At 44.0% G+C, this 24,184-nt stretch overlaps 2 protein-coding genes across 5 annotated transcripts in view; one reads left to right on the forward strand and one right to left on the reverse strand.

Moving 5' to 3' along the window:
- mrpl13 (mitochondrial ribosomal protein L13) overlaps positions 1 to 8,320 on the reverse strand; it is a 77,284-nt gene extending 68,964 nt beyond the window's left edge. The window contains exons 1-2 of the mRNA XM_060920527.1: positions 8,213 to 8,320; positions 632 to 755 (exon numbers count right to left, since the gene is read on the reverse strand). Of these exons, the coding sequence (XP_060776510.1) occupies positions 632 to 755; positions 8,213 to 8,239 (151 nt within the window). The 5' untranslated portion in view covers positions 8,240 to 8,320. The remainder of the gene's footprint in view (positions 1 to 631; positions 756 to 8,212) is intronic.
- A 316-nt stretch (positions 8,321 to 8,636) lies between these two features.
- Positions 8,637 to 24,184, forward strand: part of mtbp (MDM2 binding protein) — a 136,827-nt gene continuing 121,279 nt past the window's right edge. For 3 of the 4 annotated variants that reach the window (XM_060921733.1, XM_060921732.1, XM_060921734.1), the window contains exons 1-2: positions 8,637 to 8,819; positions 8,965 to 9,048. In XM_060921733.1, the coding sequence (XP_060777716.1) occupies positions 8,756 to 8,819; positions 8,965 to 9,048 (148 nt within the window). In that variant the 5' untranslated portion in view covers positions 8,637 to 8,755. The remainder of the gene's footprint in view (positions 8,820 to 8,964; positions 9,049 to 24,184) is intronic. The other variant, XM_060921735.1, reaches the window with a different exon arrangement.

Consider the following 24,184-nt stretch of genomic DNA (forward strand, 5'->3'; position numbering starts at 1 on the left):
CAAGTCCAGTTGCTCTCTTCTACCAACCACAGATTAGTATGATTCAGTTCATCTCAAACATGTTCACTGGGGTTGAGGTCAGGGTTGCGTGCAGGCCACTCCATTTATTTCCACTCCAACCCTGGAAACCATGTGTTCATGGAGCGCGCTTTGTGCGCAGAGGCATTCTCATACTGGAACAGGTTTGGGCTTCTTAGTTCCAGTGAAGAGAAACTGTAATGCTACAACATACAAACGACATCCTATACAACGGAGTTGAGTCAAAAGCTCCAGGATCGCCAGTTTTATCCTCAGCTCGGGTTACTGTTCGTGCAGAGTTTTGCATGCCATGCTGTGTCCCCAAATGGGTTTCCTGCCATCTCCTAAAAACATGCTGGTAGGCGGGAATATCAGTTCGTAATGAACTGCCTTCCTGTTCAAGGTGGATTCCTGCCCTGTGCTCCCTGATCCACTTTGACCCGGACCTTTTGTGCTCCACAATCAATCCATGACCCACCCAAAAGACCAAAAAGTTCTGTTTTGAATCGTCCATCACTACCAAATTCTAACCAGAAAGGGATCCAGATGTGCAGAAGCTGCTTAATTAACTTAAGTGTTGTAGAGGGTGTGCATTTATGGATTTATTACTCACTTAGTGCATGGTAGATCGGCTTGTGTTTCCCCTGAAGCCGTATTGAGCACATTACTGCGATTTTTCCTGGAGGCTGCATTCGGGCATCTATTAAGTACCAGGACCTCGCAAACGTCGCCCATTGCTGTAAAGAATATAAACAGATACCATTTAACCAGTGTAGAGGAAGTAAAGAGCATTAGAGTAGCTGCTGTCTGTCAGTAAATCAAGAGTACCAAATAATCCATCAATCTTAACGAGAGCCAATTATCGACAGTCCATAATTATCGACACCTTTCCAGATTTTCCAATAAAAAAACAAACAATTTTACAAAAGGTGAGTTTCAGTTTCAACAATTATTATTGGTTAATTAATCAACCGGAAGACCCCGCCCCCTCACCCTTTGATCTTGTCATCTGATGACACAGCTCATTACCTGAGATGGAATATTTTTTTAAGCACGATCAGCAATTTGAGGAAAACTCAGACGTTATCGTCGCAGGCAAGCATGGTGGAAAGATCATGGACGTGTTTTTACTGATCAAATTCACCGATATTTCATGATCTCCTCGTTGAAACCTATTTTGTTTCTTGCCCTTTCATTTGACAGTCGCCATTTTGTATCTAAATGCGCGTTTGAGAATCACGCGAGGTGTCAATAATAGCGATCACTTTCACCGGTGTCCACCATTATCGACACGCTGCGGAATTAAGTGACATTTACAACTGTTATGGATCGATCTTTGTGTAACATTGTTGAAGTAGATGAAGCACTTTAAAAAAATAAAAGTGCTGTGATTTATAACAATTTTTTTCTGATCCATAACAGAACGGAACGTTTATAGAGTATTAGGAATCCTATTGCAATAAATAGAATTAGACCAGAATTAAATTTCCAGCATATAAAAACAAATTACATGATTGAAATATTCTGATTTTTCTCTTCCATTCAGAAAATATTTCTTTTTTGCAGTTTGTTGTAAATATCCACCACATATTACAATATCAGTGGACATTTTATATTTTGGTTCGAGGAATGACATGCGACCTTTGACCTGGATTTTCATGCAGTTACAATGTCGATTGCCTGTTGACATTTATTGGTAAACGACAAAACTAGAAATTAATACAAATAACAACAATGAATGATTAACAAAATGTGATCTACGAAAATACTTAAAGTGGAAGAAAAAGATTTTCTGACACAGGTTCAACATTATCAGTTCATTTGTTTACAAATATTAGAATTACTTCCTCATTTATGTCAGCACCGACATCGATGTATTTATCTCATCTCTCATCTCATTATCTGTAGCCGCTTTATCCTGTCCTACAGGGTCGCAGGCAAGCTGGAGCCTATCCCAGCTGACTACGGGCGAAAGGCGGGGTACACCCTGGACAAGTCGCCAGGTCATCACAGGGCTGACACATAGACACAGACAACCATTCACACTCACATTCACACCTACGGTCAATTTAGAGTCACCAGTTAACCTAACCTGCATGTCTTTGGACTGTGGGGGAAACCGGAGCACCCGGAGGAAACCCACGCGGACACGGGGAGAACATGCAAACTCCACACAGAAAGGCCCTTGCCAGCCACAGGGCTCGAACCCAGGACCTTCTTGCTGTGAGGCGACAGCGCTAACCACTACACCACCGTGCCGCCCCCCCCGATATATTTATATAAAAGATATTTTGTACTAAATATAAGTCTATGTAGAACAAATTTTAAATAAAAACTGTTTTGTTAACTTAATACCACATACCAATTAGTTTTTTATAAATAACCAATCAGGCCGCCGGTAACCGTGGACAAGGGGGGGGCCCGCCGGTAACCGTGGACAAGGGGGGGGGCCCCCCCCGCCGGTAACCATGGACAAGGGGGGGGGGGGGGGGCCCCCCGCCAGTAACCGTGGACAAGGGGGGGGGGGGGGGGGGCCCAGCCGGTAACCGTGGACAAGGGGGGGGGGGCCCACCGGTAACCGTGGACACAGGTGTCGGGGCCCACCGGTAACCGTGGACACAGGTGTCGATAACTGTGGACACAGGTGTCACGTGATCTAATAGATAAGTAATCGGGAATCAACTCATTTTTCCCCCAGTGGAAGTTTGAGTAATTGTTCATACACAATTTACATACTGAAACTCTTTTCTACTTTTGCAACGGCCAAAAGATCATTAAGGTGTCGATAACTGTAGCCGCCGCTCGATTATCATTTTTATATCAAAGAAAGTACTTCGGATAAATAAAATTAAATCTCTCTCTCTCTCTGTATCAAATATTTTAAACAGTCTAATCTTTTTTTTCCTTTGCAAGCAGTACTAATATTTCCTTCAGGAAATGCAAGTCCAGTCACAGTTCAGTGTGATATCCAGCCTCATACACTCAGAGATCAGAACAAGCTAGCAGTTCGCTAAACACATTTCATTCAGTGGCGGCTGCTGGTTTTTAAAACAGGGGAAGCCCATTTTACGCATTCATCGTAAAACCTGTAGGCCGGATATCAAAGCATAGAAAGGTGTGCCCCATTAGCATAGTGAACTAGACAACCCTACCTAGTGGCAGAAAGTATTTTTGCTTGTACATTTCATGTTATAGTCTGGCTTGCCAGGCTAGTGCCTCATATCCTTAATCAAAAATATCAAACATCCAAAAATCACTGGCTATTCAACGAAGAGCCTTGAACATCATACCCTGATATGCAACACAGAGTCTTTAACACAACACCCAGCTGTGCAACACATCCTTGAACATCTTCTGCAACACAGTCTGGAAATTCATAACCAGGTAGGCTATGCAACACATAAAACCTTGAATATTATACCCAGGTATAACCTATAACACAGCCCACCATTCTCTTGACATTACTGAACAATATACACACTTCAGATTCATGAACATGAACACTATTTATACACAAATTCTGCCCTCCGCTCCTTTTCCAGAAAATGGTCTGTGACCCTGTCATACCAGCTGGTTGTGCTTTCCAGAGACTTTACCAATTTCTGTTAGCAGCTAGCACTGCAGATCCCAATAAGGCTCAAGCTAGCCTACAACCAGATTGAGCTACAAATGAAATAAACGAGTGAATTCGCGAATGATCAAACTGATAGAATGGATGAAAGTTAACGGAGCACAACGAGTAATATTTACATTTATTTACAGAGTAATGTACAGAGACATCAATGAGAAGAAACGTTTATATGAAAAGAAAGTGGGACAGCACTCTGGCACACGACTACACTTTCTCGACATCCGCTAGGGACTGACTGATCATGCTTCCGTGTTCCTCGCCGAAGTACCGCCCTCCTCATGTCTTTCAAACACTACCTCCAATAATCCTTTATCAGCCCGGCTTCTTGTCCCTCCCACTGTCTCGTTTAGTCCCAGAGAAGCCCGGCTTCCCTGGAAGTGACGATTTTGTTGATTTTAACCAATAACAACTAGCCAAAATTGGCTGTTCAGAGCCGTCTCATAGACTGCAACGGATACCCGGCTGCCAGTCAGTGTTGCCAGATACTGCTGAGGCCAAGAAAAAATAATTGTTTGTTTCCGGTTACCCGACCGACCGTTTAAAAAAAAAATGCCCCGACCCTAGACTTTTTTGTTAGATGTTTAAAAAAAAAAAAAAGTATTTTTGCCGACCAACAATAAATTTTGAAAAAAAAAAATCTGCCTTACGATTTGCATAATATTGTCGATCTGACAAGTGACTAATTCTAAAACGCATATATTGGACAAGAAACACTCATTGATTTCTCACGGCCTCAATCTGACGTCATGACCTCTTTCCGGGAAACTCCGGCTTGTGTTGTACACAACGCTAGGCATCATGGCGGCCAACGAAGTGTTCTCGATTACCGTGATCGGTTGCGACCACACGGAAGATTGTAAGACAATAAGTTCATTTTATAAGTTTTCAACTGTAAAAGAACTCTACGAACATTATCATCCTCCGCTGGACGAGTCATGCAAACAGTATACACACAGCGCCCAGGCTAACGGCGGTATCGATATCACGATGGAAGTCACGTTGGAAAGCCTGCTCAGCAATTTTGGCTTGCGGGCACTGACATTTGAATGTAAACGGAAGCCGGAGTTTCAAAAAATGTTAGCTATCAAAACAAAAATACTAAAAGTACACTGATTGATCATTTTTGGCCCTTTTCCACTACCCTTTTCCAGCTCACTTCAGCTCGCTTCAGCTCACTTCAGCCCGACACGGCTCGCGTTTCGACTACCAAAAATCAGCACGACTCAGTTCGCTTCAGCCCTGCTTAGCCCCTAAAACTCGCACGGTTTTGGAGTGGGGCTGAAGCGAGCCAAACCGTGCCGAGTGAGGTTGGGGGCGTGAGCAGACACTCCCCTGCGCACTGATTGGTGGTGAGGAGTGTCCTCACATGCCCACACACGCCCCGCGAGCACGCTGGGATCTGTAAACACCGCAAACCCGGAAGGAGAAGAATTACGAATTACGAGAATTTCTGAAGCCTTATGCGCCTCGCCTCATCTATACGCTCTTGCCAGTATCTGTTGGCGTTGTCGGTGACAACAAGCCACAGCACCAAGACCAGCAACACTAACGACTCCATGTCCTCCATGTTTATTGTTTACTATCCGGGTCGTGAGACTACCGCTTAAAAGATCACTGATGTCACTGTTTGCGCTGCTTAACGACATCACGTGACGTCCACCCACTTTCGCTAACTCCACCCAATGTGTCCACCCACTTCCAGCCAGCACGGTTCAGCGCGGTTGTAGTCGAAATGCAACTCCAACAGCCCCACTCAGCACGGCACGGCTCAGCCCGACTCAGCCGCGTTTGTAGTGGAAAAGCGGCATTAGAGTATGACAGATGGTGTTGTGAAAACCGCACAGGGCTGGTCGTTGTTGGCTCGTGGAATCCCCCAATTTACTGGTAGATTCAGATCGATATTTTATTCCAACGTATTTTGAATACATCTGCTTTTGAACATATAAACTGTTGACATGGAATTCTTTGTATTTTGGGCGGATCGACGATATAGCCGTTGGCTTATAGCCGGTGCAGATGGTGCCGAGGTTGATCCTCAACTAAAAAAGGTGTACAGAACCGTTTTACCCATTTGCTCAGACTGCAAAAATGTAGATGGGAAGCAGCCAATTGTACAAAGGCCTTATGGAAAAGGGACATAAACTTCACTAGTATTAAAGCATGTAGCTAGTAGTATTGATACTCAATGTTTAAACTGATATTACAAGTGTTTTCTGATATAACAAGTTGTTTTAGTATAAAAACAGTACATTGTGCCCTTCAGAAAAGGGAAAAGTTGAACATTTTATATATAAATAGGTTTAAATATATATAACAGAAGGCACAAAAACTATGCATCCAAAATGTCCAATGATGCCCGAGAGGTATATATTTGCATACCAAACACCTAGACTATTACTAGCCGCACCTCTGTTTTTAGCAAGTTTGCCCAATGTTAAATTCTAAGGCCAAATTTGACTTTCTTACATTCTACAGCCATCATGGTTTTAAATAGGTTGTTTGCAGTCCCAGACAGTTTGCTAGAACTCAGTTTTGTGATGTCACAAACTTGTACAATTTGATGTACAAAAAAAAGTACAATTTGATTCTGACACTGATTGATCATTTTGTATAATAGCAGGTCCAAAAGTCTAAAGATGTTTTTGATTGTTCTTTGTATTCATATTAAACATACAAGTTCACAACATAGTGTTCCTAATAAAGTTAAGGTTCAACATTTGTAGTTGTTATGTTTATAGTTCCTTTAAGCGTCCGAGCACTCCATATTTTATCCATGGGCTCTGAATCCTGTATTCCACAAGCTTCACTGGTTTTCTTAGGCCTGGTTCTGGATGGTTGAGTCACAGAATGACACTTCCCCACTATGTGCCACTGTCGCTACGTTCACACTGCAAGGCTTAATGCTCAATTCCGATTTTTTTTGTGAAATCCGATTTTTTTGTGAGGTCGTTCACATTAACAAATATATGCGACTTGTATGTGATCCTCAGTATGAACGAAAAGCGACCTAAAAGTGTTCCGCATGCGCATTGCAGGATACGACGACGTCACACGCAGTGAGCATGGCCAGTGTTTACGGAAGTAAAACCACCCGGTTGCGGTATGACTCATCCAATCTAGCTTGAATAGCTGCATCCCCCCAAATGGAAATCAGCTCCCTAACCTCTGCATCCTTCCATTGAGAAGATTCAGAACCTTCACAGCCCGAAGCGTCCCTCGCATTGATGTCATGCGCAGGGGCGCAGATACGTTTTTTGAACTGGGGGGGGGGGGGGGGGGGGGGGGGGGGACAAAAAACTGGGGGGGGGACAAAGCTGCCAGCAAACCAACCCCAACCCCAATATGCCTGTCAAACTTGTTGTTAGTAACCATAGCAACCAAGCTCGAGCTCGCAACCTGTGCAGTCTGCGCAGCTCAACCAACCGAATATCAGTCTTTGTTTTGTTTTATGTGAGTTGTTGCAACTATGTATCTACTGCCGTGCACCTCAATAAACCGAATGGTAATTAGTCTTTTGATTTTTCCGTGAGGTTTGCCTTATGCAAAGAAAGACAGCATAGACGTTTTTTCCTCCCTATAAGTGGGGGGGACCGAGCGAGGTGAATTTAAATCTGGGTGGGACGAGTCCCACCCTCTATCTGCGCCCGTGATTATGCGCCATGTTGTTGTAACTTTTTTGAGAGACCCGCCGCCTACTTCAGCGCAGAATAGTGACGTTTGTGGCTTGTTGATGACGTGTAAGTCGGATGAATGCGACCTGGCGGTTCAGACTGAAGTCGCATATGAAAAGAGCGGATAGGAATCGGAATTAGGACCACATATCCAAACGGCCTGGGTCGGATTTGAAAAAATCGGATCTGTGTCGTTCATATTGTCAATAAAAGATCGGATACAGGTCACATATGGGCGAAAAGATCGGATTTGAGTCACTTCAGCCTGCAGTGTGAACGTAGCCTGTTTGTCCCACACCTAAAATTTATTTAAAAATACAAAACAAAAACCTACCTACCTGGTATTTTGTGTGATTAAAAAATAAATAAATAAATAAAAAGACCTACCTACCCTATTTTTTTTTCAAGATGTAATAGGAAACAAACAATTATTTTTTCTTAGCCTGACGTTTTCCATCCCAAAATATGTTCAAAACCCGCCAAAATGCACTTAAAACCGCCCAATCTGGCAACACTGCTGCCTGTCCATAGAGCCCATTGAAATAAGAAAGGTTACAGCCTGGCAGCAAAGGTGATTCTCGTAGCGAACTGCAAGTTCGTCAGACATCACTCAAACAAGTTACAGGATAGTTATGAACATAAATACAATCTTTGGCATATTTTAGGTTATGCAAGTTATTGTTTTAATGAGAATTCAACGTCGTAGACGCCGCAGTTTGGGGAGAGAATTTTAGGGGAAGCTCGGCTTCCCTTGTCGTCTCTGAGAAATCGCCCCTGATTTCATTCAAACAACTTCTATTCCTCACAATAACCCATCACAGGATATCACTGTGTAATATAGTGTAGCGTACAACAGTATAATCACATCAGAACATAAATTAAAAACATTTACCTGGGCAGATCTGGAAAAACTAGACATGTTAGCGAACTACATTACACAGCACACATTTCACCCAAGTGCGGTGTTAGTGGTGCTTCAGTATTTCTCTTCCTGAACATCACAGTGAAGAAATAATGGTTCCGGTAATTAAATGCAGATTTTACGTTTGTCTATAGCTTGATTATTCTAGATATATTAATTAGAGAACTTCTACATTGTAAATATTTTACTATTTTAATATCTAGTATCCCGTTCGAACATATAGACAACTTTTTCCCTTTCCCCGATTATATTTTGCAGTGACACACATGCGTCATTGCTGCGTTAACTCGGATTGTATCCTAAATAACTCGCTATGTGCTGTATAGTTTACTACAAAGTGTGCAAGCTGCACTTAATATACGGACTGTAGGGCACTTAATATAGGGAGTAGGACGCCGTTGGGGATTGAGCCTTGAGCAGGGTTCTGGTAAAACGCGGGGGAATTTGGTTTGTGTTGTTCGGTATGATAGTAATGAAGTGGAGTTGTATGAGGTTAATGAGAGAGAAAGAGAGATGGATCGATGCGTTCTTATTGTGATAATTAATCCGGAAGTGAAGAAGGAGAGCACTTTCAGTGGTAAGAAGTTAGCATTAGTTAGCTAGTGAGAAAGCAAGTGATATTAGCAAGTGGCTAAATGTGGAGAGCAAGCTGCTTGTCGTGTGAATGGGCGACAGTATTGCGTCATTTATTTATTTGTTTTTGTTTTTTTTCTGCGTTTCAGGGATTGAAGCTGCCAGAAAGGTGTATAACAAGCTAAAAGATATTTGCAGGACGAACACTCGATCACAGCTTTCTCCTTTTCCAGGTACAGATTATCTGTTTGCTTGTGCGCCCCCTGGCGGTAGGTAGGTGTACTGTCCGATTGTGTGTTGTCTTTAAAGTAGATACACAGAACCAGGGCTGTGCGATATGGGAAAAAAACGAATATCCCGATACATTTTCTCCATTTCACGATATATATCTCGATATATTTAAATCTCCTCTAAAGGACCCTATGAAATCTAACTTTTATTCTTTTTACTGTTTTCACTACAATCCTTGCAGATTAAATAACCTTCTTGGTTAACGTTACAGTAGGGTGACCAGATTTCCCTAGTCTGAAACCTGGGCACTTTTGCGCGTGACCATGCTCGTGCACGCACACCTTTTTTTTTTACGTAAACGTGACACTCGGAGAGGTGCTCTTATCATTTTGTTGAAGCTCACATTTATCAACATCTCACATGAAATAAAACAAACAGGCATTTTGTTATCTAGTAGCATAGTGGTATACAGATCAGTTAAATTATGGTCAGACAACAGATTTTGTAATGGCTGCGAATAGGCCAGGCTATGTCCATAGGCCACATTTAAACTGATTTATTCCACCTGTTTGTGAGAACACCAAGAAGAATGCATATGCACATGTAGGCTATATCTCTAAAATTGTATGCACTATAGCATGAACTTAAAAAGTAGATAATTATGTGACCTCAACATAGCCTAGGTCAGAATCAACCTTACTAACCATTCCCCACAACTGAATGAATAAAGCAAGAAGACGTGTACAAAAGTGAACACTTTAATGGAAGGTGCAACAAGCTGTTCAACACAGCAATATGGCCAAACTGTCTTAAACAGAAACAAAAAAGAGACAAGTGATTTGAGAATATATACTACGGAAGCCGAGAGAGGCCCTTCATATAATCCTTTTTTTTATTCACCTTGTTATCCCGAGATAACGACATAATTAATTCAGGATTTCGAGAAAACAACACAACTAATTCGAGATCTTGAGAAAACAAAACCGTTATTCCGAGATCTCGAGAAAACAAAACAATTATTTCATGATCTCGAGTAAACAGCTGAGAAATGGTTCATTCAGGTGCGCCAAGAGACTTGTGATATGCTGACTTTGGGGCTATTTCTCATTCTGTATAGACGCAACTTTGGTCATTAGAATGTCTGGAATAATCGATCACCTAATAAGGCAATATTTTGATCAGGGGTTGACACAGGGAGAGATTGCATCAAGTCTTTTTTAATAAGGGATAATTTCAAAATTAGCCCGCGGCGCCTCCGCAGAAGACCGGCCCGGCTTCGTCTCTACCGACGGAGATACAGTGATCCAGCTGAGATCATGAAATAATTTTGTTTTCTCGAGATCTTGGAATAACGGTTTTGTTTTCTCGAGATCTCGAATTAGTTGTGTTGTTTTCTCGAGATCTTGAATTAATTATGTCGTTATCTCGGGATAACAAGGTGAATAAAAAAAGATTATAAGAAGGGCCTCTCGTGGCTTCCGTAAATATACACTCAAACAAAACAGCAGTAAAGGAGGAGAGGGGCGACAGCCCGAGGAAAGCCCCCACAGGAGCGCACAGCATTTGCAGCATAGGCTACCCAACTCAGTACAGGAACAAAACACATATGGCCCTTTTCCACTACCCTTTTTCAGCTCACTTCAGCTCGCTTCAGCTCACTTCAGCCCGACACGGCTCGCGTTTCGACTACCAAAAACCAGCACGACTCAGCTCGTTTCAGCCCTGCTTAGCCCCTAAAACTCGCACGGTTTTGGAGTGGGGCTGAAGCGAGCCAAACCGTGCCGACTGAGGCTGGGGGCGTGAGCAGACACTCCCCTGTGCACTGATTGGTGAGGAGGAGTGTCCTCACATGCCCACACACGCCCCGCGAGCGCGCTGGGATCTGTAAACACCGCAAACCCGGAAGAAGAATAATTATGAATTACGAGAATTTCTGAAGCCTTATGCGCCTCGCCTCATCTATACACTCTTGCCAGTATCTGTTGGCGTTGTCGGTGACAACAAGCCACAGCACCAAGACCAGCAACACTAACGACTCCATGTCCTCCATGTTTATTGTTTACTATTCGGGTGGTGAGACTACCGCTTAAAAGATCACTGAATCAGTGACATACAGAGCATCGTGGACGAGTTCGCGGAGCGCAAGGCTCGTCGTATGCCCTTCAAATAATGCGCGCAGTAGGCTATTGATGTTTTATTATGAGCCATGTACAGTATGTCGCCGAATGTTTTTTTGTTTGAGTTACATGTTCGTTTGAAGGACTTAATGTACAAAATAACATAGTTGCACCCCGTAGTGTTGAAATTGGTAAACACAGTGCATTCAGTGAGGTTTGCACCGCCCTCCTTTTATTTCTGACTCTTCCTGTCACCGTTGCAACCTCTGAGCGCTCATTCGTATGCCCTTCAAATAATGCGCGCAGTAGGCTATTGATGTTTTATTATGAGCCATGTACAGTATCCTAATGTTTTTTGTTTCTGAGTTACATGTTCGTTTGAAGGACTTGATGTACTAAATAACATAGTTGCACCCGGTAGTGTTGAAATTGGTAAACACCGCAGTTGCGGACATTTTGTAGCCTAAAATGATGTTATGATAAGCTTTAATAAAGGGCCCGGTCATTTGCCCCGCCCCCGGCCCGGCTCTGACTTGTTCCGCCACTGTCACTGATGTCACTGTTTGCGCTGCTTAACGGCATCACATGACGTCCACCCACTTTCGCTAACTCCACCCACTTTCGCTAACTCCACCCAATGTGTCCACCCACTTCCAGCCAGCACGGTTCAGCGCGGTTGTAGTCGAAATGCAACTCCAACAGCCCCGCTCAGCCCGACTCAGCTCGACTCGGCACGGCACGACTCAGCCGCGTTTGTAGTGGAAAAGCAGCATTACAGCGTGTGCAGTAGGCTTCGTGCGCATTGTTCTGCACCTCTCGGAGGAAGGGGTAGGTGCCCTGTAAATCTTTGGAAAAGGTACATTTTCTTTTCGGCATAATTGCTGCGGCATTACTGCTGCTAGCTGCTAGACAAAGAACATTCGCGCCAGTTAATGTTTATTTTGTTGTTGCATGGCAACCCGTTCTGTTGTCTGGAATAATGTGGCTAAATAAACACCCATGCCACAGGGCCAGGGGGCAGTAACCAGGAAAGTTTGCGATTCCTGTCAATTTATCAAAATAGTAAATGCAGACATTTCTCCGATAATGATTCCCACGCTGCTCAGTCGCAAACATCGCGAGTGGCGAAAACCGGGACATATCCGTGTCCCGACAGACTTTTGTCGGGACTCGGGACACACAACCCCAAATCAGGACTGTCCCGGTAAAACCGGGATGTCTGGTCACCCTACATTACAGGTGGTTTTCAACAACACATTTTAAATTTTCATGTTAGTGATTAATCACAATTGAATTGAAATAAGACTATTTTTATTCAACAAAGATGTGGCACAAACTGCAAAAACAATCTTGAAAATTGCAATAAAGGGGCAAAACAATACAGAGCTGCTCAGAGCTCAAACCAATAAAGTGCAGCTCAACACTGAGAAAGACATTTAGCCTAAATAAGAAAAGTGCTCGTTCATTAAATTATTAAAAAAATAGATCTCCAAGCTATTAACCTGACTACTGAGAACCACTGGAACATTCACAATAGAGAGAGAGAGAGATTGAGGGAGAGAAGAGAGAGATCTGCAAAACATCATTTTCCTCTTTGCACACTTTTGAACTGAATGTTTTCTGGCTCTGCCTCTAAGATATGTATAATTCCGCTATTGCCTTCTCTGTAAAATGTCTGCGACCAGGCAACTCATGTTTGGGATCGAGTGTGTTTAGTAATTTTTGGAAGCCTGGTTTTTCCACTATACTAACTGGGATCATGTCTTCGGCAGTGACGTTAGTGATTGCATCCGTTATAGCTCTCCATCTCTGACTCGGTTTCTCATATGGGGGGGCTTTGGAGAACGAGGCCGCTATGGTCATTTGTTTAGCTTGTGTGTGTGTGTGTGTGTGTGTGTGGGGGGGGGGGGGTTAGCTTGTAGGCAAGTAGTTCGGAGTTTAAGAGACTCTTCATACTGTACCGGGTGAGTTTTCAGGTGATGGAACATATTTGTCGTGCTGCTGCCTTTCGTGATGACAGGTTTTTTTGCACACTTTACAAACGGTCATTTGCTGTTCCACATCATCCTTGCGATATCCAAAAAATGCCAGATGACTGACCCCTTACTAGTTCTTTTAGGAACCAATTCGTCCGCTTCCATTTTTAATTTGTCGCTGAAATTGACAGAGCTTACACGGTAGCCTATGCAACACCAGCGATTGCACGAACTGAGTCAGCGCTGTAAACCGGAACCAGGAAATCTTCCCGCCGGCAGTGTTGCCAGATACTGCTGACGGTTTTCAGCCCAAAATATGTTCAAAACCCACCAAAACGCACTTAAAACCACCCAATCTGGCAACACAACCAAAACTAGGAAATCTTCCCGCAAGTTCCTTTCAGCACCGAGATGTCGCCCGGGATTGGTTGGCGAGTGTGTGACGTTATTGTTTTCTTTACCCTTAGGCAGCCTCTCACGTTACTGCCTGAGGGACAGAGAGAAAACCACTGGGAAAGGTTTTAAACAAACACGAAACAAACGCAAGTCGGAAGATGACCATAAAATACTCGATAGTTACGATATAATAATTTTATGTGTCTCGCACAGAATTTTCGGAGATATATCGAGTATATTCGATATATCGCACAGCCCTACACAGCACCTTTATTTTTAAATACATTTCTGAGTGGGTAGTATCTCCATCCTTGACTCTTGTATGCTGCATAAATGGGAATAAAAAATTTATATATATTTTGAGAGTAAAAATCGGCAGCACGGTGGTGTAGTGGTTAGCGCTGTCGCCTCACAGCAAGAAGGTCTGGGTTCGAACCCAGTGGCCGGCAAGGGCCTTTCTGTGCGGAGTTTGCATGTTCTCCCCGTGTCTACGTGGGTTTCCTCCGGGTGCTCCGGTTTCCCCCACAGTCCAAAGACATGCAGTTAGGTTGACGTGGGGTGGCCTTGGGCTGAGGTGCCCTTGAGCAAGGTACCTGACCCTTGACTGCTCCCCGGGCATTCTGGTGTGGCTGCCCACTGCTCTGGGTGTGTGTGTGCGTGTGTTCACTGCTTCAGATGGGTTAAATGCAGAGGATGAATTTCACTGTGCTTGAAGTGTGCATGTGACAAAGGTTTCTTTTTTTTTTTTTTATATAAAGTTGGCATTCGAGTTGCCCCGCTGAGTCAGCCAGCCCTGAGTGTGTGACGTCACTGCGGTTTTAAGGCCGAGTCTATAGATCAAAATCTCATCTCATTATCTCTAGCCGCTTTATCCTGTTCTACAGGGTCGCAGGCAAGCTGGAGCCTATCCCAGCTGACTACGGGCGAAAGGCGGGGTACACCCTGGACAAGTCGCCAGGTCATCACAGGGCTGACACATAGACACAGACAACCATTCACACTCACATTCACACCTACGGTCAATTTAGAGTCACCAGTTAACCTAACCTGCATGTCTTTGGACTGTGGGGGAAACCGGAGCACCCGGAGGAAACCCACGCGGACACGGGGAGAACATGCAAACTCCGCACAGAAAGGCCCTCGCCGGCCACGGGGCTCGAACCCGGACCTTCTTGCTGTGAGGCGACAGTGCTAACCACTACACCACCGTGCCGCCCAGACCAGTCATATCAATAAAAATTGATGGTGAAAGTAAGAAATACCGTCACCGACTTGCTCAACTAAGACTGATTTGACTTCACTGATTGTGGGTTGACTGTCATTAAAACAGGATAGGTGTTATAACTTATGCAGCATACATGTACATGCATGCATTTTCACTGATAAAACGTAAAAGGCTAATTAAATAATCAGATGAACTGAGACAATCACATTCTGAAGCAAATTAAATAATCTTATACCGGTAACTTAAACACACAATACAAGTTCATGTATTAATCTAAATGCAGGTAAACAGCGAGTGTGTTTTTTTTTTTTTTTTTTTTTTTATCCAAATGAGAGTCGGAGCTTACCCGTCTGTGTTCTCGCTTCTTGAAGGCCGATCTTGTGGCCGATTGTTTTGAAACAATCTGACTTTCAGTTGTTTGTTCAGTTCTCCGTTCATTCACTTCTTCCACGTAAGGGCGAGATGGCAGCAATATCCAGTTTAGAAATAAGACGGCTGGTCCTCTTATTCTCCATTACTGAGTACTCCGCCATTACTACTCGGCTCAGGCAATTACTTAAACCTGGGACGGAACGGGACGTCACCAGTTTGAGCAACAACTGTGGGGAGGTTACTGCCTGAGCAATATGTCCTGTTCCGTCCCGGATTTTACCAACAACCCTCGGCTCACACCCTGGGAGAACTGGTGCAACTGAACTCACTTTAAAAAAAAAAAAAATACTCTCCTTTTCTTGTAGTTTTCTTTTCCTTTAATTGTTGATACTGCACCCTCTTTCAATACGAGCTTATAGCCAACGCTCCTCAACAGATCAGAGGTCTCATACGAGTCTTCAGTAAAATGTGCAGAGCAGAGGAGAGACCACTTCATAGCCACCCAGTGTGCCCGTGAACTTCTCGCAAACCGCAAGCATTCTTGGGCCATGAATGCAATGTAAATCCACCTTCTGTCATGTTGCTGTACCGCCAGTAACACATCTACGTTGCTTGGCGATAAATTAGCTCAAAGTGGAGGATCAGAGTTGCAGTCAGCTCTGTGTTTTAGTATAGCGGAAATGGCGATGAGACCGATAGACTTGCTGTTGTGACGTTACGGACGTCAAGGTCATTCACTCAGACCGCTACCTATATAAATCACTTTAATCGTAAAAATGACTATATTAGATTTATTGTTCACGCTTAAAACTATTCCTGTGCCATTCTTGAGGTCTCAAGGCATTTATAAACGAAAGTGAGGCCATGGCTCTGCGTGTATGCTTTAAGTTTATTGACCCATTTTTTTTCTCTTCTATATTTATTTGCTGTTTTGTATCATTATGCTGCCATAAAAAGGGGGGGGGGATTATCAATACATCAGGTCTTCTCATGTGTTTTAAAACCAGGGACTGTTCACTGTAAAATAAGTAAATGACAGCCTCTGAGTAAAGGCTGATTTCATGAGCATTTAAAGTGCATATCCTGGACCGATTTCGTTTTTAAAAAAAAATTTTTTTTTTTATATGAAAGTATGTCCCTTTACACACTCATCCAGAAGGGTAATTTTGCACAAGGCCATCTGTCTACAGCAGAAAAAAATAAAATAACAAAACGCGTCTGGAAAAATCCCAAGGGAGTCTGGAGCCAGTTTCGTGACGTCACCTGCGGAAGCGCCAGCAGGCTGCGCGAGCTTTGCACGGTTTCAGTGCACAGCCTGTGTAGACCAAGCGCTCCCATTTCTCTCTCTTTGTCCGGTCTTTTGGGAAACGATAAGTACTAATCCCATCAAGATTGGTGTTGCTACACCCTCCTACGATACATCTGTTAACCATTTTAATAATTACGTGATAACATTGAAGAAATTTGCAGAAAACCACCAGGTCGTTTTCTCATAAACAAACCAGCGCTGATGTAGGATTCAGAGGGAGGCGTCCCGCACGCGACGTCATGAAAATCAATGTTTGCCGGGAAATCCAAATGCCAAGTTTTTTCAGAGGCGGACCAATTCGCCTCAAACGGCTTGATTTCAACTGAATTTTTCTGGTATTGCGCAAGGTAAAAAAATTGCACAAAACACAAAATGTGACAGATATTTGACCAAAGTTTAATATAAAATAGGAGAATTACATTGATCTCGCTCCTGAATTTATCCGTGGTACGCACTTTAAAATGTGTACAATAATGTTTCATTTATTGGATTGAGCCTTGTAGCTTTTAGGGTTTGTTACAGTTTGATGTTTTTACGGTATTAAAGGCAGGGTATGTAATTTTTAGAAGGATTTTTTTTGTTAAATATCTTGAAATTGAACAATCATCATCTTCTTTCGGCTGCTCCCGATTGGGGTCGCCACAGCGGAGCTTTCAATCCGCATGTTAGATTTGGCACAGTTTTATGCCGGATACCCTTCCTGACGCAACCCTCTCAATTTATCCGGGCTTGGGACCGGCACCAAGGGTACACTTATGCACCCCCGGTGGCTGGATTATTGAGAATTAACCAGATCTGTTTTCCTCAGTGCTTGCAGTGTTTGTGTATACGAGTACACTAAGAGCTCGCTCATTCATTTTCTATACCACTTATTCATTACGGGTCGGGGTGAGCCGGAGACACTCCCAGCTGACGTTGTGTGAGACGGAGGGTAACCCTGGACAGGTTCTCAGTTTATTAGGCCAAAAAAAACAAGTGTGTTTCCGGTTACCCGACCGACCCTAATCCGTACCGGTCGACCCTAAACTTTTTTTTCGTTTTTTTCCCAGTCGCGACTTTTACATATAACCCAACCGCGTGAACCGGAAGTTTTTGTCACTCACTGGGAAAATCAGGGCTTTCCACAAGCACCGGCCATACAGCCGACTACACAATTAAGTCCAGCCGGCTACTTTAATGACTATTATTTTTGTAGCCCACAGGCTCTAAATATTAATTTTCGATTTTAATAAAATTAAATGTTTATCTAACGGACTGACAATAATGTCAAACTGAACTGCACTCATTTAAGTTGTGATTCGCGCTGTTTGTACCGATAATAACCACAAATTCCCCGCCGAATTCGTTGATCAGGGGAGAGTAACTCGTCCGCGGCCCCGACATGCGGTGTGTCTGCGCGCGCACTCGGCGGAGGCAGTAGTGTGTCGGGGCTGTCGGAGGGAACAGAGGCAGAGATGACGCTTATTTTGTCTTTCACCTAGAGACATGATTCAAACTTTTAAAACGGAGACAAAATTCTCCTGTGTGGATCTGGCATTCAGCTTTTTTGCTAGGCTCTATACTTTTTGATCAGTCACAGATCAAACACCATGAGCACATCTGGACAAATTCCGGCTTTATAATGGGGGTCTATTGCGTTACACACCAGTGGCGCTCAGGGGTTTAGAGTGTAGGCAGCTTGAAAAAAAAGCTCTTTCTCATTTAAACTGTTTTCCCAGCCACAATTTTCACTCTACACACACAACTTTCTCAAAAGTTGTAGTCACACATTGTGTGAATCAAGACAAGTGTCTCCCTGAGCGATAGGATTTACAGTTTTTGAATGAGAAGCCTGAAAGTAAGGAGAGGACAGCCGCGCTCTCCCATAGACTCACATTATAAACCTGGTAGCGCTTTTACTGCAAAATCAGAAAAGTCACTTGTTTTTAACTCGCTCTAGTGTCCACATTTTTTACACTAGGGACAAAAAAATTACATTAATGTGTTCATGGGAGCCTTGTAGCACTCAATGTGAAAGAATTTTGTGAATAGCTCCTTCCGTTTGCGTGTAAATCAGCGTTGTTCGAGGAGAGGGAACTCTGAGAAAAAGCGCTCTTTGCTTGTTATATTGTGTCTTTTCCCTGCACCGTTACCAAGGCGACGAGCTGCACTCAGGGAGCAGAGAGGGGCGGGGCTGCTCTCTCTCTCTCTCTCTCTCTCTCTCTCTCTCTCTCATGGTGTATTGAGCTGTTATATTTACAGAAACATTCATGTTAAAAGGTGTCTCATGCTGCATCAGATTCATCAGAAGGTGGTAACTCAGGTGACCTGCAAAGAAATTCATTATATTTTGTGAAATTATTCCTGTCTAAATATAGGCTATGGCAACCATCTTGAAAAAAAAAATTCAAAAAAAAAAAAAAAAGCCTGCCTACCGACCCTAGTTTTGAAATCTACGTAACCGGAAACACACTTTTTTTTTTTTTTGGCCTTATAGGGCTAACACAGAGACACTCGCACCTACGGGCAATTTAGAGTAGCCAGTTGACCTAATCCGTATGTATTTGGACTGTGGGAGGAAACCCACACAGGCACAAGGAGATCATGCAAACTCCACGCCCCGGTTGACCGGCAGGTTTGAACCCAGAACTTGCTTGCTGTGAGGTGACAGCCTGACAGGATCTTCAAATTTGAATGAACTGGATAAATCAAATGGTCTGACAATTAAAAGAAAAAAAAGTCATCTTTTGCAGTCACAGGGCTGTAAAAAGCCCGTCCAGTCAGGACCTACCTCTCTGTGTACCTTCCTGCCTCTCTGTCCATTCACTGTGCATGGCTGGAGTCTTCCACATGGTTAGGTAGCTGTATTGCAGAAATGACATCGCATTAATGGCATTTAGCAACGTACCCAGATTGGTGGTTGGGTACCTTGCTCAAGGGCACTTCAGCCGTTGTCCAGGGAATCAAACCGGCAACCTTTTGGTCCCAAAGCTGCTTCTTTAACCATTCGGCCATGGCTTCCTAAAGCTAGTGAGACAGTCAACAGCTGTGAGTCTTTAACAATAGCCGTGATTGTTGTTTACGTTCATTATGATAATCTTGGGGGGCGGCACGGTGGTGTAGTGGTTAGCGCTGTCGCCTCACAGCAAGAAAGTCCGGGTTCGAGCCCCGTGGCCGGCGAGGGCCTTTCTGTGCGGAGTTTGCATGTTCTCCCCGTGTCTGCGTGGGTTTCCTCCGGGTGCTCCGGTTTCCCCCACAGTCCAAAGACATGCAGGTTAGGTTAATATGGGACGGCCTTGGGCTGAGGTGCCCTTGAGCAAGGTACTGAACTCCCAACTGCTCCCCGGGTGCTGTTAGCATGGCTGCCCACTGCTCTGGGTATGTGTGCGCGCTCATTGCTCACGTGTGTTCACTGCTTCAGATGGGTTAAATGCAGGGAGGAAACTTCACGTGTGTGATGAATAAAGTTGTGCTTTCTTTCTTTCTTTCTTTCTTTAAATAGTAATAAACATTTGCATATTTGGCAGCGGCACGGTGGTGTAGTGGTTAGCGCTGTCGCCTCACAGCAAGAAGGTCCGGGTTCGAGCCCCGTGGCCGGCGAGGGCCTTTCTGTGCGGAGTTTGCATGTTCTCCCCGTGTCCGCGTGGGTTTCCTCCGGGTGCTCCGGTTTCCCCCACAGTCCAAAGACATGCAGGTTAGGTTAACTGGTGACTCTAAATTGAGCGTAGGTGTGAATGTGAGTGTGAATGGTTGTCTGTGTCTATGTGTCAGCCCTGTGATGACCTGGCGACTTGTCCAGGGTGTACCCCGCCTTTCGCCCGTAGTCAGCTGGGATAGGCTCCAGCTTGCCTGCGACCCTGTAGAACAGGATAAGCGGTATGAGATGATAATCTTGGGTGTTTTTCTTGCATGTGAAAGAAGCATGAGGTATTTGGATATGACAATGACGCATGACATCCCCCCCCACCCCACCCTACATTTTATTTGCACAGAAAAAGCAATTTCTGTATAAATCACAGATGACCTTGTCTTTGCTCTGGTAAGACTTGGCCTCGGCCATCTCCCCATGTAAAACTAGTCTAATCTGAACCATGTTGTCATTATAAGCTGAAAACGAGAGTGCTGGTATGGACATGTGTGCATCTTAGGCAGCTGGGCCATAGAAGGTTCACGCTGCACGCTACACGCGTGTAAAGAAAAGTGGACAAACGTAGCATGACTTGCTCTGGGCCATAGAACGGCGTTCACGTTGCACGCTGCACACTTCACGCGTGAAGCGAGAAATGAACATGCACACTTTTTTTTTCTAGGCGTGAAGATAGAAATTCCAGTCAATGCATGCACGACCCCAAGGTCACCGCCGTGCCAGCCAATCAGAACGGGTCTAGGGAGATAAAATGGACAACTACCGAGAAAAGTTGATCGAGTTTGTTCGAGAAAGGCCCCTGCTATGGGATCCGCGTGTGGTGGATTATAAAGACAGGGACCAGAAGGCACAAGTTTGGGAGGACTTGAATGAGCGTGTGAAATCACCGACAGGTATGTGTTATAGTCTTCGGGCGTGTGCCGTCAAAAAGCACTGGGCTATCGTTTTGATTTTGATATCATTGTTTTAGTCGTCATCTGAAGAGTCCATATTGTTGGTTACTCGGTCAAAGTAGAACAGACGCAACACGTGAACATCCAAGCATGAAGTTTAATGGCCCAGGGTCCGGTTCTTCACGTGAACGTGTAGCGTGCAGCGTGAACCTTCTATGGCCCAGCTGCCTTAGTCAGTATTTTGAAAAAGTCAACGGTGAGGTAACTGTTCGATCATGAACCCGTGACACTGTCACATCCCTCATAGTTTCTCTTCCTGTACTTCTATCAACATGGCACTTTAGGTCCAACTTGATCTTTATAGATCTAGTTGTTTTTGAGGATTGGATTAAACCCGTTCAATTCAAGAGACCAGTCAAAATGTTGATTGCGATTAGAACTCATTAAATATAAGATCGTATAGACCCCTTTGCATGTTTGTAAACAAACCGACCGTTGCCAGGATGCGCGCGCAGCCTGGACTCAGAAACAATGGCGCTGCCCATAGACCGGCATTATGAGCTGTCAGATTATGCCAAACAATTGTCGTTACAAGATCGAGAATGCTACATAAATAAGTTAACTCTAACAAGTGGACATCGCCTACCGGATCCGTATTTAATTAAAGAGTGGACAGACGATGTTAGTAAGTTCCCTGGTATACAATGGCCAGATATATACTTGTACCTTATTGACAAGACTTCAGTGTACACCCACGAAAAACTTCGTGCCTACAAGTCTTTAGACGCATATGATTATGTTATGTGCGGGCATGTACAACTTGATTAACAATGGGACATTCATATTCATTTTGTTTTAATCAAATTATGCCAGTGATGTGATGGCAATGTGGCTTTAGCTACAACAGCAAATACCAACACTAAACAGCAATTTGCAGGAGGTAATGGCATGAAAGGAATGATAGTGTAAAGAGTGCAGCTAAGAGAAATCAGAGCTGCGTAAAAAGCGAGAGGCAGAGAGCGGAAATGAAACTGAACGGGGCGGGAGCTAGGTTAGAGCAGTCAACGTAAGTTGGCATTTAGAGTGAGGGCACACAATTTCACCTTTCCATCCTTGCTTTAAAATTGTGATTTTCGGCATACACAAATAATGATGGCACAAAATCTGGACTGCTTGAGTCAAGCGAGACTTCTCCTACAAACAAAACTGCATGCAAAGCTAAGTTAACATGCTAACAATATTCATTACATTGTGTAACTATGACCCAGCTAATCAGACAAACGTTACCAAAGTATTTTGCTACATCAATAAACGAAGACTAGAAAGAATAAAAAAGAAAGATTTAATAAATAGCCTGATCTTACCTGTGATGAAGTAGGCGCTGCAAACCCGCGCATTTTTGATGGCGCTTTCATCCCAGTCTACACGTTTGATGGCTTGTAGCCATAGACGTCGGCGATTTTTTTGGAATGGGTGAGATCCTGCTGGAATTCTGTACATTTTAACCCCATCACTGCTACGATTCTGACACCCGACAACACAACAACTAGGCATTTCTGAGTCTTTTTTGGGTCCAGGCTGCGCGCGCAATTTCCGCTTTCGTATGAATGACATTTACTGCGAAGGGGTCTGATTTTCCACTAGGGCCTGACTGATAAATCGGCGTGCCAGTATTGTCAGCCGATATGAGCTAATTGCTAGAATGAGTTTATAATAGCTGATAAGTGACACTTTTTAAAAAAAGAAATGGAGAGAGAGAAGATTGACTGACTGTTCAATCATGTTAGGAGTGTTGTAGCGGGGTTTGTCCACCAGCGGGCACACTGCAGCTTCACTGCGGCCAGAGGAGCAATGAAGGGCTTCAGCTGTGTAAAATAGTCAGTTTCAGTTGTACACACACATTAATGGCATGGATTTACAAATCGTGTGGTTTTTAACTGAAATTATTATTATTTTTTTTACATTTCCTAAATAAATATAGCAGTTAGCACGGTCGCCTCATAGCAAGAAGGTCCGGGTTCGAGCCCCGTGGCCGGCGAGGGCCTTTCTGTGTGGAGTTTGCATGTTCTCCACGTGGGTTTCCTCCGGGTGCTCCGGTTTCCCCCACAGTCCAAAGACATGCAGGTTAGGCTAATATGGGACGACCTTGGGCTGAGGTGCCCTTGAGCGAGGCACCGAACTCCCAACTGCTCCCCGGGCGCTGTTAGCATGGCTGCCCACTGCTCTGGGTATGTGTGTGTTCACTGCTTCAGATGGGTTAAATGCAGAGAGGAAACTTCACAAGTGTGTGATGAATAAAGTTGTGCTTTCTTTCTTTAAACCTGCAATTAAATCGGCTATATCTTGAAAATACAGGATTTAATGATGTACATGTTTCCAGATGAATAGCTCTGTATCTACAGTATCAGTCAAAAGTTTGGATACATCTTCTAATTCGATGGTTTTTTTCCTTTAAGGCCCGATGGGGGATTATGTCATGGCGATGTCTGTGCGGGAAGGGTACTCGCCTTCTGAAATCAACTCCTCTCACAATTTTTGGAGGAATTTCACGAAACTTGACAGGATTCTTTGTTATACTGTATGTCGGTAATACGCATATTGTAATTTAGTTCAGTTCGGTTTAATTTTTTCAGAGTTGGGCCCTTGATTACTAAACTTGTACTTTGGCAATTTCATGAAAGTGTGCTCGTCTTCTGAAATCAACTCCTCTCTCAATTTTTGCGAGAATTTTCTGAAACTTTGCAAAAGTCTCTGCTAATATGTCGGTCATGCGCATATTACAATTTCGGTCACATTTCAGCAGAATTACAGCCCTTGATTACCAAACTTGTACTTTGACAAGTTCATAAGGGTGTATTAAGCGCTTATAGCATCGGTATAGTTGCCAGCAAGGGATGTTGTGCTCACAGAGCACTCAGAGCAATTAATTAAGACACTTCATGTGTTAATGACCGCGAGTTGGCCTAGTGGTCAGCGTGTCTGCCTCTCGATCGGGAGATCGTGAGTTCTACTCGCGGTCGGGTCATACCAAAGACCATCACAAAAATGGTACCTACTGCCATCTGGCAAGGCACGCTATGATACAGATGCGAGTGGGGAGTCAAACTCTCATGGTTACCAGAGGACTAACACCCCCCCCCCACCCCCCACCCCCCCACTGTAACCCTAGCTATGTAATAGGCGAGAGGCCGAGGGCTACGAAATGGAGATCGGTGCCGCCCTGTG

Source organism: Neoarius graeffei, chromosome 5 (genome assembly GCF_027579695.1).
Source record: "Neoarius graeffei isolate fNeoGra1 chromosome 5, fNeoGra1.pri, whole genome shotgun sequence".
Taxonomy (NCBI): Eukaryota; Metazoa; Chordata; class Actinopteri; order Siluriformes; family Ariidae; genus Neoarius; species Neoarius graeffei.